This window comes from Athene noctua, chromosome 7 (assembly GCF_965140245.1).
Source record: "Athene noctua chromosome 7, bAthNoc1.hap1.1, whole genome shotgun sequence".
Taxonomy (NCBI): domain Eukaryota; kingdom Metazoa; phylum Chordata; class Aves; order Strigiformes; family Strigidae; genus Athene; species Athene noctua.
In genome coordinates this window covers 9,644,787-9,658,983 of record NC_134043.1, presented here as the reverse complement: position 1 = coordinate 9,658,983, position 14,197 = coordinate 9,644,787, and the positions used below count along the sequence as shown (strand labels likewise).

Here is a 14,197-nt window from a genome sequence, read left to right as displayed (position 1 = left end):
TATATATATTGATATTTGACTATATATAGATTGATGACCAGTGTGATGATGACTGACTGCTACTCAAATCTAGAGTCAGAATGCAAGATTTACAGTACACTTGGCTACTTTTATAGCACGGACATTATACCTTAATAGCTAAAATTAAGAAACTAACTTTTTTGCAGGTTTAAAGAGTTTTACTCTGTCTTCTGATACAGCAGCAAAACAGAATTTTAGACATGAATATTATTACAATTAAACAGCAACAACATCTTTATTAAGGACTCAAAAATCTGGCAAAGATGCCCCTTAAGGTTCACAACAGAGATTCCACAAATTGAGCTATGGCTAGCCTTCAGTTTCAAGATGCAAAAAAGGTTCTGAGATACCAGTATTCACTCATTTGATTCTACTTTCATTTTCAATCTGCTGGGGAGGAAGAATAACTCTGAAAAATCTATAATGAATCTGAAAAATCTAGAGTGAAAATGTAATATTCGAACAATATTTTCATGATTTTTTTTTTCTTGGGGATTTACACATTGCTTTCTCATTTCCCTTCTTTGTGCCTTCTGACATTTTAAAGGACAATTTTAACGCTGTTTAACAGAGTTAAGGTGCTAATCCTGATGACAAGGAATCTCCTTCAGATTTTATACTATCATTTAAATTAATGAAGAGTTAGGAAGGAGCAGGAGATTTTATTATGTTTTTCAGTAGTGGTCCATCAACAGAAAGAAAATACTTCAAAAAGCACAAAACCATCCCTTTCACTAATACAATCAGTAAGCATTCCAGCTGACAGAAATAATCGCAAGGCATAATTCACTATTAAATTATTCCTGCACAAAATTAGAGTACCTCAATCTGTGTTGAAGAGAGCTATGCCAGTTTAAAATTGGTTGCAATGGTTGTGAATCAGTGCCCACTGTTAACATTCTGATTGTTTTGGGAACAATTACCAAAAGATCTTTTGGCTTTTGTAGGAACTGCAAAAATAGCAGTTATATTCAGAGGGGGTTTTTTTAGCTGGAGGTAGCTTTATGGTTGCCAATCCTTTCCATGTTTTTCCCCATCTGATAATTCCCTGAGTGAAGAGAGTAAGTTGCACTTCCCTGGCCCTTAGACTGCAGCCAGATCTTGACTGGGGTAACTCTTTTATTTTTATCATTACCTATATTATATAATAATTCAGAGTCAGAAGATCATTAGCACGTGCATTGAAACCACAATGGGAATTCAATCAGTACAACTTCAGTTCTCCAAATTGGAATATGCATATGGGAAGGGATGAAAATTTTCTTGCCCTTAAACAAAAGTTTCAAGGCATCTCAAAGTGAGGACAGATAATCGAGAGCTCAGCTTAAGGTAGTAACTTTAGCAGGTTGCAGCCAGACCTCATTTTCTCAGCCCCAAAGTCAAAGGGACTGTTAAATTAACTCAGTGGTTCTGAAGCAGTTTCTCCTGAAAAACACAGCACAGACCTTCTTAGATTATGTAATCTGGTGGCATCGCATCTCACCTTCTGTCACCTCACTGTATGTCAGCCATGATGAGGAATGAAACTTTCCATAACCTACTGGATTTGAAAAGTTCAGAATATTTCTCTCTAAATGAGGGAACACGCTGATTATGTGTTCTGTGCATTTGTAATACACTTCTATATTCTGCAATCTCATTTCAGAAACTGAAAGCCACAAGTTGGCACACAGCAAGGAAAGGCTGAAAGTGAATGCAGTAACAATCTCAGAAACAGGGCTCTGTTCAACCCCTTTGACCATAGCTTACTATTCTTACTTTCATATATTTCAAGTAAATTGGAGCTTCTCAGGACATCACACATGAGCAATACCAGATCCCCGAATTTTTTAAGAGGAGCGTCAATTCAATACAGTTGTATTTTATTTTATCATCATTATGTTCAGCCATGGGGGTGCAGATCAAGTGCATTCTAGTCAAAGATAAGTGTTGTGCCGATGTAAAAAGGCAACTGTTAGCCTGAGAGACAGTCAGGTTAAATTAAACATGCGTTTGAAAACAATGAAATTATATACCTTGATTTAAAGCTGTCAGGTGGCATCAGTTCCAGTGTATGTGCTGGTCCATACAGATTAACTACAAACAGCTTTATTGTTGGGTTTGTCTGACCTGCCTTTGAAAAAAAGAAAATAGGAGCTTTAGAGGCACTGAATCAGTGACAATGAAATAGTGACAACTCACCAACGTAATTATCTTTATAATAATGAGAAATTATTAGAATTTTAAAATCTTAAATTAAAAAAAAAAAATTCACAGCCATATGAACTACACAGTTTAAAAAACTTAAGTATTGAGTAAATCTCTTACTGCCCTTTACCGATGGCAGACCTTCCTGTGCAGAGCAAGGGACCAATGCCTGTAGTGGTTTGGCCCAGTTCAGTGAAGCTGCAAAAACACAGCCCGTTCCTAAACCAGAAGTTAAACCCAGTCTCCAACAAAGTCTTTTCTAGGCACTATTGTTCCTTCTTCCAAAAAGCTGTCCTACATCTGGGATAACATGCCTCCTTTTCCTCCTCTTCCTTTACAGTTTTCCCCCCAGTCTTCCCCTGGCTTGCTGAGATGGAAACTTCTATTTTTGGCCCTGTTCAGCACCCAGCTGCTTTGGCAGGCCAGCTCTACGAGAAACAAAATGCTTCTTGTTGCTAAAGGGGAATACAATGGCAGTTTGATATCAATCCACTAGGGAAAGTCTGATAAATCCTGAGGACCTACAAGAAGCCAGGATTCGTCCTCTCCTAGTGACATGGCTTGTTACTAAGGGAGGCTCCTGAGATTAAGAGAAAGGAGTGGAGATAGAAGACAAGGCTTTGCAGGGCTGGCTACTAGTCCCACATCCCTGTTCTTGCCATATCATACTCAGGCTTCTTGTTCACGTAAGTCAGAGGAGTCACACAACACTATATAGTATCCTTGGGATATGGGGGATTAAAAGTGTGTCTTTCAATGGGGCTGACTCTTGTTCAATATTGGAAGGACAAGGTAAAACCACTGATTCTATGAATCTGGCCATAATAAACTACAAAGCTGTATATCTGGCTCTTCACAGGGGCATTTAGAAATGCAAAATAGCTTGGCTGAAATACACCCACAAATTCCCTTTAGAAATTGGACTTATCTCAAAATACAGTCTGAATGCTCTATCCACTCATTTCTGAGTGGTATGGGGACAAGAAAGTTGTATTTATGCATTTTTACTAGTGCTAAATAAAAGTTTTGAAAATGGATTTAATTAGGTTCCTGAATTATTTTCTTTCCCCCCTCCTAAAAAGTTTTCCATTTGCCTCAAAAGAAATGTGGTCTTTGAAAGGCATGCTTTGCATGAACACAGCTTATACAAATGCAAAACTTGCAAGAAAACCACTAAGAGATGAAGTCCTTAGGACACAATGGTAGTCACCTTACATCCTTTGAACCCTACATGAACTGCACAGTGGTATCCAAGTATTCGCACTGGGAGGGCTGCCATGAGTAATTACTATCCAACATGAGCATGAGTTGTAGAGAGACACTTCAAAGCACGTCTTCACAAGGGGCATGACGAGATTTGTGCTAGCCCCTGATCACGAAGTGCTGGAGTAGAGCATCACCCCAGCTCTGCCCCCCCAGCCCTGCTCCGGACTCAGCACAGGGGTCAATGCCACGGCACTGCCCAATGCAGGCTGCCACCTGGAGCTGGGCTCCGCTCAGGACTGCAGTGGCCCAACGTACTGTCTGCTACAACCATCCACCGTGTGCCCTACTCTGCTGTGTGGATACATCAGAGCTTCACCTCTACAGCAGCAGCTTCTAGCTCAATACGAGGTCTGTCCCCACGGTTGGGGAAGTGCTGTGGTCAGCAGGGCCAACACCGAGCACTCCCACAGCCTCCAGTGGACTCGGGAAGCTGAGGGTGGGTTTTCAACCTGAGTAGAAAACGCTCACATCCACATCTCTCCCTCAACTGTGAACAGCCTCAACTCTTCTACTACTCTCCTCATGACAATTTAAATAGCATAAATTTTGTATAATACCCAAAACATTTGCTCAATAGTGTAAGAACTCTTTACATTGAAATCCTACTTTATTCTCAATGTATTTAATAAAATTTAAAGTTCCTTTTCATGGGTTTTTTTGAAGAATACACTGTGCATGTGATGTACACAGATGTGCATGCTCCAGTATTCACAAACACATGCGGGTTTCCTTTTATTTTTTAATCATAGATATAATTTTCTCCAATGGTTTCATTCTATAATAATAGACCAAACCTTTTTTTTTTTTTTTCAGCTCTGTTGCTATACCACAAGCTTCATTACCAATTAATGATGTTTAACGGGTAACTAAATTGGCATTAAATGAAGACATTAAATAAAGCTAATGTTTTTTCATTAATGAGATTACTGAAGTAGTATTGTGTATCACTTTTATGCTGAATCGTTAATGAAATGGAATTACTCATTACTTGTTTACAAAGCTGACTTAAAAAAAAATTCCTTATTTTTTTCTTTGCTCTGTCACTTAAGGACTTTTGTCAAAGTAAGTATACAAACTATCTCTGAAAATACTGTTACTTCATTATTATGAGTGTTATTTCACAGCACACATACATTATATTTATACCGTGCATATTATTGTTTCACAGTACCTGGTACAGTCTAACTGTCCACCCATCAAGAATCATCAAAAACCAGTAGCAGGAATAGGGTAACAGTAGTATTTTCTAAAGCCCTCAACGAACTTTCTGTGAAATGTCAAGGGAGTACCACATACAAGGACCCACATATCCTGTCAGAAAGAAACTCAGACACTTGCACAGAAGGGATGGATAAACTGATAAGCTGGAAGATTAATAGCAGTGCTGGAGCTCAGCACAAAAACAACAGCTAGGGAGGCATCTAATCAGGAAATCCCCAGAAAATGAGGAGCAATTTCAGACATTATCCCTGTCTATACTGTTCTTTCTGACACAAATCTAAAACCCCTTTTCAAAATCTTCTGAAACTCAGTGAGAGCTCTTTTCTGTATTTCTTTTTCCTCTCATTTTGATGGCCAGGAAAATATTTTACTATGGCTTATCTTATGCAAGGCCAGTCTGTCACATTTATTAATAACAGCATAATTTACTGAGATATATATAACTGCCATGGATCATCCCCTGCACTCTGCACACAGCATGTGTGACTCCAGTGCAGTTGTCACAGTATCTTCTTTTCTGTGCAGTCCTTCAAACATATTACTTGTCTCTCAGAAGTGGTGGATTGATTTTACCAAGCATATACCAGTGACAAAATTACTACAAATTAGTTTGTCTGCTACTCCCTCACCCAAAAGTTTCTTTCCAGCAAAAGGTGTTACAATCTACTGAAAACAAAAGTAATTAATATTTCCTGAAAAGCAACATGAACAAAATCAGCCTCTCTTACTGTCTAGAAACACTCCTTCCATATGGTTAAATACTATCATGGAACAATGAAGAGGACATGAGGGCTGCACTCACACTCATCTTACCTTAGGATACGGATACTGCTTTCCTTTTGGATATAGACCTCCAGTAAATCGGGGAATAACCATGTTTGGTACCAGAGAGTCATTTATGGTCAGGAACGCTAGCCTTTCACCGTCTGGAGACCACCAGTGGGCAATGTGAGAATGAAGAAGTTCCTCTGCAAAACCAGATTTCCTTAGGGTCCATAAAAATAACTATCGCATAGTTTGCAACTCATTCATTCATTTGGCACTGATTCGTTCTTTTTCTTCCTACTTGAAATGCATCTGTTGTAATTTCACATTATCCTGGGTGGAATGTTTGGATAACAAGGCATATCAAAAGACCAAACTTTAACCAAATTAATCCTTTCACTGACATCCATCAATCATCTAAATGTGAAAGATGACTGTAACTGCCATACGTTTAGTTCTATTGCATTCCATTAGATGGGTTTAATTTTTAAATTATTTGGACAATTTTAATAGACAGGGGTTTTAGGATTGTCAAGCTTTTTTTTTTTTTTTTTTTCTTTTAATATAAAACTTTAGTATACTCGATTTCTCTGAGCTGTGGTACCTGGTAACACACAGATCTTCACACAGTGATATTTATGTAGTCATTTTGGAGTGCAATAGTTTGACTTCCTTGTCTCATTCTAATGGTCAAATTTAATTCTTAGCAAGTTTGTTTTTCTGCAATGTAACTTTTTGATAATCCAAACAAAACTTTTTATTTTTATCCAAATTTTATTATTTCCAAATGAAAGTAATTCTCAAAAATGTCATGCAATGTTTTCTTACGTGTATTTTCATTGTACTTCATATTTGAAAGAAACAAACCAGAAACAACCATAGAAGCAGCACTCAAAACTCCTGGACTCCCAGTAAAGCAGCTCCTAACCAATTCCAAATTCACCCTGCACAAGCCTTCTGATTCCACTTGTGAAAAGACAGATTTTTTTCATTACGTATTTGATATGTTGAGTTGTTTGGTGAGCATTCTGTACTTAAATCTGAAGAATTTGGCTGGAAAACTAATTGAGAAGAGTATACTAATGGGAACAAAGACCTGACTGCATACTTAATTTAAGAGCCTACCTACAAAACTACTTAAATTATCAATGAAGACTCTCCAAGATGTTAATCAGATTCTGAAAGTTTTGAAGTGGCTTAATGTGTCGAATTATCTATGGTTAGGGGCAATGAAGCTGGGACCTATATTCAAAGTCATATATTCTGGGTCATGCTTCTCTCCCTGGCTGGATAACTGAAACCTTTTACACAGGAGAACAGCAGAAAATGAATGGTGAATATCAGAAACAAAAATCAGGACTGTGTTTGTTTTAAAATATTATTGTTTGCATTCAAACAAGGTTGATCACACAAAGAAAAGCTATTCCCAAATGCTTTGTAAGGTAGAATGCTAATAACAAACTCACGCAAATGATAAAAGAAAACAAATGAGGTCAAAAGGAGGAACAGTTCACAACTCAACTGCAAATCTGTGAACTTCATCTGGAGAATATTCAGACTGCTCAGCTTCTGATGCTATTAAAAACACTACTAAAAGTAGAGGATTGCTTTAGGTTAAGCAACTGTTAATGGGAAAGAAGCAGTATATTCACTCATGCTGACTGACATGGACGTCAATGTCAGTCCTCCAATGTGTACAGACAAAATTTCCTTTTACTCTTGACTTTAATTATGTATATTGTGGAGAAGAGCACACTGCCTGCCTGCATCCCTGGGAACCCAAATAGTTCTCTGTAAGTCAGGAAATGCAACAGCTATTTGGGCCAGGAATTAAAAATCTTGGAAAAGAAGGGGTAAAATCACTTAAGGAAGGATTTAGGACATGCATCTGAAGGAAGGCTTTGGAATACATTATTACCTCCCACACCATTTCAGAAACTTCTAGTCCCAGATGAGACACCTTTTGCTTTTCCTTCCCTTGACAAAGGTATGTGTATAGCTGTAGAGACAGGGAATAAGAATAACCTGGGGCAGTAACTGATGTGGACGTATAAGATATTTGGATGAATACACCTGGCTTCCTTTTCAAAAAAGGAGAAGCAGGCTCACGGCCCTTTTGAAAATCAGCCAGGTATGAGACTGATGTATCCATGTGTTCACAGGCAAAAATCATCCATAGCGCATATGAATAGGTCTGTTTTGTTGTCAGCTAAAGAAGTTCTGTGAAGCTTTAAAGCCTTTCAGTCCTCAAATATTAATTAATAAAATGTGCCTGTAGGAATGATGGGCACACAAAGAGAAGCAGAAGCATAACCTCAGACAAGCATCATTGCCATTATTGTGTTAGCTGCTCCTGTTCTTTCCAAGTTACCCCATTTTTTTTTTCTGTTCATCATGAAATATTTCAAGCTTTAAGGAACAGTCATTTTTTTATCAACAGTTTGTTGATCTTTAAAGAAAATGAAGTTAACAAAAATCCACATCAACTTCTTTCAGATACTGTTTCTGAGACTTAGACAAGTTGAAATATAAAATAAATTTTAAAAATATATTGGCTTGTTTCAAGAAAGAGATTCGGTTTGATTCTTTTTAGTTCTTAAATGTAGATCTCATGTATGCAGAGGTCGAAATCATACAAAAAAACCCCAATTTCTTCCATTAAAATATGTCTTTAAAATATGTTTTCTATCTGCATAATTCTTAGAGTGGGTCTACTCTATTCCTTCCAGACAGCTCAAATGAAATGCCTGGCAAATACCAGAACTAATCAGTTGCATTAGGTAACCTTTTGTGGTCTCTTCCAGTCTGATTTATCCTATGATATCCTTATGAGCCTTTGGAGACTAGGAAGGAATGTTTTTTGAAGAGTCTCATATTACATTTTGTTCTGTGGAGTAAAGCTGTATAATAATGATCCCTCATTATATGTTGTTCACTGCAGCTCCATGCTACACCCAACTGCACCCCAAAGAGAAGAGAAACACAGGCTGCCCTCTTCTGAACAGATGGCCTCAAAATGCTTGCAGAAATGGAGCCACTATTGCCCTGTTGCATCCATGACTGTGACTTTTACTAATTTCACTTTGTTTTAGCAAAAACTTGATACTCTCCATCAACTTCAATGAGCTATGTATGCTTAAATTCTTCAGTTTACATGCAGTCATGTTAGAGCTGAAGAATATGAAGTGCATATAAAACTATATTCCATTCCAAAGATGTCCCTTGTCCTTAAGTTTTGAAATATGCCACCACATTAAAACTTTAATAGAAATTTTGGAAGTGGGTAATGATCAGCCACAGGCATTTACATGGCTAAAGGGATGCAAACTACCAGTATAATTTCAGAGTTTACTTGAGCAGAGATTTTAAAAAAATCCTGATGTGAGCTATCTGCTCGTAACTACTGAAATGCCAAGAGGTACAGACAGACCATTTCTAAGGGCCATACTGAAGTTCCTTGCTGTATAGTGTAACATAGTGTAACACCATACCTAAAAAACACTCTGCAAAACTGTACATATGAGAAGTTATATACTTCAGTTACTGAGTAATTAACATTGAACTAATTATCTATAAAATTCATGTGTTCCATAGAAAGAATAACTGAAATGTATATTAAGTTCTTGTACCAAGATGGATAATCTACTCCCATTTATTACTATGTAAAAAATCTTTTGGGTGCAGAGAGAAACATTCTGTGGAACTATGCATAAGACAGTTTCAGAAGCCAGAGGATATCACAGACTGAGATGTCCTCTGCTCCATTTTGGCACTGCTTGCCAGAAATAGCAAGTTTTCCAGGGGTCTAGCCCAGGTTCATTTAAGTAAAAGTAGCAGCCACTGTTCAGGTAACAGTATGACACTTTTACATCTTGTTAGAACACTCAAAACTGGATTCAAGCACGTTCTTAAAGTCAAGCACCATGCTACTGCCTGGCTTGAGGAGCTGGAGTCTCGTTGAGTCATGCTAACACACAGCACACTAGCCATCACTGAGGCTGAAGGGGAGACCCTGGTAAAAAGAAGTAAGGCACCAGGCAGTATCATCTTTGATCACCTTTTCCTATGTATCCAGCAGTAAAAAACCCCCAAAACGTAGCCAATTCTGAGCCAGTTCTGCTTCTACCCTACAATTCTTCAGTGCTGCCTTCTATTAAGATGCTTTAACTGTAAATAGATTGCCACTGTTCACCCAAGCAACAATCCTTTCCTTCCTCGCTTGTGTTGCAAACCCAGAATAGCTCCAAAGGTATGAATGGAGTTATTCTAGATAAGCAAAACATACTGGGTGTTTAGTTTTATTTGAATAGCTCTATTTGAAATGCCAGCCCCACTGAAGGTAGTAGTAAAAGCCCACATCAAGACTTCACTGCTATAGCATTTCTTACATACTACCTGGTACTCATAATATATTTGATACATTCAGGTTGAAAATAAATTCCTTTCTCAGAAAATATTGTTATATGCAAAACAGCAGCCAATACAAAGTATGAATACTTACAAAGGCAATCTTGCAAGAAAATGAGAAGGCAAAGAAGCAAAAACAACCTTAGATAGCATTTTCTGAAATGAATAGATTTGTGCTGTTGGGTCTGTACAAGAACCTCTCATCTGTTTTAATATACAGATATATTTGTCCGTCTTACCTTCATATAACCAGTCTGCAATTCCATTAAAAATAATTCCTTCTTTTCCTGAAGATGTCAGGCGCAATGAGCTACTCTTTACATCAGGCTGATAGTAGATGTTATTTTCAAAAATATAAATCTGGATGAAGTAAGAGGGATGGAGAGAAAAAAGAACATTTTGGTAGATATAAAATGAATGTTCAGCAATGAATACATAATTTCCTCAGGCTCAGAACAGTCTACAGAATAATTCAGCACAAGTTTTCACCAACACTGGATTCATATTTCCTTTTATTAGCAATTTGGAGAAACTAAGCAAACTTTTAATACTTATGCCAAGCCAAATTCTTCCTTTGAAATTGTCTTCCAATTTGAAATGTTTCTATTCACTTTAAGAAATATTACGTTCCTCAGAATCATACAGGAGACATGTTTTGTAACAGTTGAATAGATAAAGAAAATTTCCATTAATTCCATTCTATCCAATAGAATCATCTAGTTATGTAACTGCAAAATTACACACACTTCTGCAAATACATACAGCACAGTACATACATCATAAATGTAAGTTACAGCTTTATATTATGGTGTGAGAACACACTGGAAAGCCAAAATAAATGACAGACTGGTGTTAACTTTTCTCAGCCTGCAGACACTCTTTCTGACACAAAAACTTTTTACCTCAAGTGTGCTATATAAATACCCTTTATTTTCAAGTCTAGGCCCCTCCTTCTTTTACTGCAAGTAACAGACTAGACCAACAGTCCTTTCTTCCTTCACTGTCACTTCTCAGGCTTGTCTCTTTTCCTGTCCCTGCTCACTTTGTTGAAAAGGATTTCATGTTCACCCATTTTGTGAGCTGAGCTTGACTCCATGACAAAGTGCAATAAAAGAAAGATAAGGGGAAAAAAAAAAATTTTTTTTAAAATTATATATTTTGGAGGAGTATAGGGATGGCAAAAAGGGCAGGAGACAAATACAGTGATGATTTATGGAAGGTTTATGATATGGAAATTCTTACGTACTCAGATGTATGCCACAGAAGGCTACATGTCTGACTTTCTCCTGTCAGCCAGCAGACCTTTGAGCACTTCACTGCAACACAATTTAGGTACGTGTTGCCTGAAACATCTTCACTGGCCCTATCGTTCCCAGTCTGGGTTACTAAGAAACAAATATCCGAGATACTAACAAGCCAAAAGCTACAGAGAACTATAAAAAGCAGAATCACAGCTACTAGCATTTCCTGTAATAATGGTCTTAATCCTTTTTGTCCATACTCCTGCATTCATCATTTTCCTGAATTGTCAATGCCTGTGACTAGACTTGCATTTCAGCTATAATCGTCTCAGAGTTGTAGCCTTTTCTTTACTTTTTGTTAAATTACAATGGCCACATATGTGCTTGCACAGCTTAACAGTGGAATCAAACTAATATCAACAATATGCACCATCTTGAATCACAGTAAGAAAATACAGCTAAAGGCACTAGAAAAATAACACACAATAGAAATTATTGCTTCATGATTTCATTGATGTATACTGATCTACAGAGTCTCAGGGACTGCTAACATGAATTAAATGTATTTCCACGAAATACCATTTTAAAAGCTTAGTCATTTATCTTTCTCTCATACTTCTATGATAAACGACTTATGGGAAAATACTAAGAAGAGAACAAAGTTTTATTATCACTATTACTGCTGTTCTCTTTGCTTCTAAATTACGGTCTGAAATACATTTCCTTATGAGTCCCCAAAATAATGGCATTTTTGATTTTTAACAGTAGCCACTTCATGATTTCTGCTGCAGAAAGCAATGAAGTTGAGGTTTTTTTCATACTGGGAGCAATGCAATGATTTTAACCATTACTGGGAATCAAGGGTAACTTGGAACAAAGTTCTTTATTGTCAGAAATTCAAAACTTGTCAGTGAGTTCAAAACTGAAGAAAAAATAGTTGATCCAGTTTGAATAATCCAAAATGTACTGACCAGTAATTACATTTATACTTTTATTAATAATATTTGATACAGTTGGGAATTTATGGGAAGTCGATGTATGACCCAGAATTAACACCAAAACAAAACAAGGATTAGAGAATGCTGCACCCATCAAGCTTTTGAAATAATATCAACAAACCCCTCTTAGTCAATGCATATTTCCACAGTAAAAATGTGTATCTTTTTCTAAGGTAAAAGAAACAAATACAAGTAATAAACAAGACATGGTTAATTGCTTAATCCAGAAAATGAAAATAATTCAGCCAGTATTGCTATTTAAGTGAACTAAAGATATTCCTGTCTGATGACTAAATTACAGATAGCGTAAGTAGGGGAACCACTCTATTGACTATTGCTTAGTAGGGAGCAATTTCATACAGTTGACACTCTTATATAAACAACTGTTTTCAGGATGTTACAAAAAAAGCCTACTTGATCAAAAGATTCTATTCTATTTAAGCTTCTTTAATTAAATGAGCTCAATCTAATTCATTTTTAAAGACCAGAAGTATCATTTTTGCTTCTCTACCCCCTTTTTAGGGCATTTGTATTTTTAATGGTAAAGATACCCATAGTGTCTAGTCTCTGCAATGAAAAACTTTCATTTAAAGCCACCACTGCCAGTCAAAGTACAGGATTAAGAACTACTTGGTTTATGACTGAACCATGAAAAGGTCTTTAATCCTGTTATTACTAGTTAGCAGGCATTGCTAATTCCATTTGACACATTTCAGATAAGTAAATATCTCAGAAGGAATACTCACTGTTGTGCCACTGATCGCCAGCTCCTTCAGCTTTATCCCCCATTCATTTCACGAAGCACTTTGTCTCATGCTCAACCAGTTCTCAGCCACCCTCTGAACAGCCCCACAATCCTATTAGTCTACTCTGTCATCTGAAGTTTCCCATCTCTCCTCATCACTTATGACACATGTTCTTTCAACTTTGAAAGCTACCTCAAAGAACAATTTTTTTCTTGAACAGATGCATTGAAACTTTAAGTTCTTGAAAAATTTCAAAGCCACACAGTAGCTCTCCCCCTAGAAAGCTTTGAGCTCCTCACTTATTTGAATTTAACTTTAAAAATGATGAATTTATGTTCCTTTGCAAAACATTTCTGAAATACAACCATTCATGTTCCTCCACATAATTTAAGCAGCAAGTAAATGCATATTAATGATTTAGGGTTGGTGCACTGGCAAGTATCGCTCTGCACTGCCTGCATCATTTAGAAAGATCAATATCCTCATGCTTGAGCCTGTAAATACATCTTGGAAAGATTCACCATTATGGTTAGTCATTTAATCTCATCTGTAATTTTGAATATTCGTTATATTTCAGGAGGTGCCATTTTCCACATGAAGCCCATAAACTGTGCCAATGGCAATGGCTTTGTGCACACTTCCTACAGTGATGCTGCCCAACCTCTACAGTCAGAACTGCATTCCCCTCCGTTCCTGAACATGCCAGTGTACTCATCTGCAATTATTTAACTCATTGGAAATAAGGACTTGGGAGTTTAAATGTTGATTTCTGCAGCAAAACAGGCAGCAGAGTTGTAATAGGAGCAACAACATTACTGTGAAGGCTACCAGAGTAGTGGCCTTAGAGGCTCTTTGCTTTACTCTCTGTAAATCCAGGCTGGGGATTCAATTAAGCACAAGCACTTTATGCAGCCACAAAAACCAATCTCCCATCTGACATTACTGCCAGAGCAATGCAGCCAAGAAAGACTTTTCTAAAAGGCATACTCACTGTGAATTCTTCTTCCCAGTATAGTATTTATATGGTACAAATGTATCTCAAATATAACTCTAAAAATATGGAAATTTTCATAGATCACCACTTGAAATTAATTTTGTTCACAAGACTGTGAATAGCTCTTGCTCGCTTCTGTCTAGCATTTGCACATATAATGCTGACCAGCAGCTAAGTGTCTTGGCTTCATATCCCTCTGAACTAGCCACGCCTAGAAGCAGCATGTTCACAACCACTATGGTTTTACCAGAAAGCAGTGAAATGGGCTGCTTCTACCCAGTTAGTCCTTGGCTCCTGCTTGCTTGCTGTGGCCATAACACCATTCCATGCTCCTCCTGCTGCAAGAGGCAG

General features: G+C 37.3%; 1 protein-coding gene across 3 annotated transcripts in view; it reads right to left on the bottom strand.

Annotated features, from left to right (window-relative positions):
• The window catches only part of DPP10 (dipeptidyl peptidase like 10), a 556,222-nt gene that overhangs the window by 50,582 nt on the left and 491,443 nt on the right, over positions 1-14,197 (bottom strand). For all 3 annotated transcript variants that reach the window (XM_074910324.1, XM_074910323.1, XM_074910325.1), the window contains 3 exons: positions 10,107-10,227; positions 5,509-5,663; positions 2,037-2,134 (listed from right to left, as the gene is read on the bottom strand). In XM_074910324.1, the coding sequence (XP_074766425.1) occupies positions 2,037-2,134; positions 5,509-5,663; positions 10,107-10,227 (374 nt within the window). The remainder of the gene's footprint in view (positions 1-2,036; positions 2,135-5,508; positions 5,664-10,106; positions 10,228-14,197) is intronic.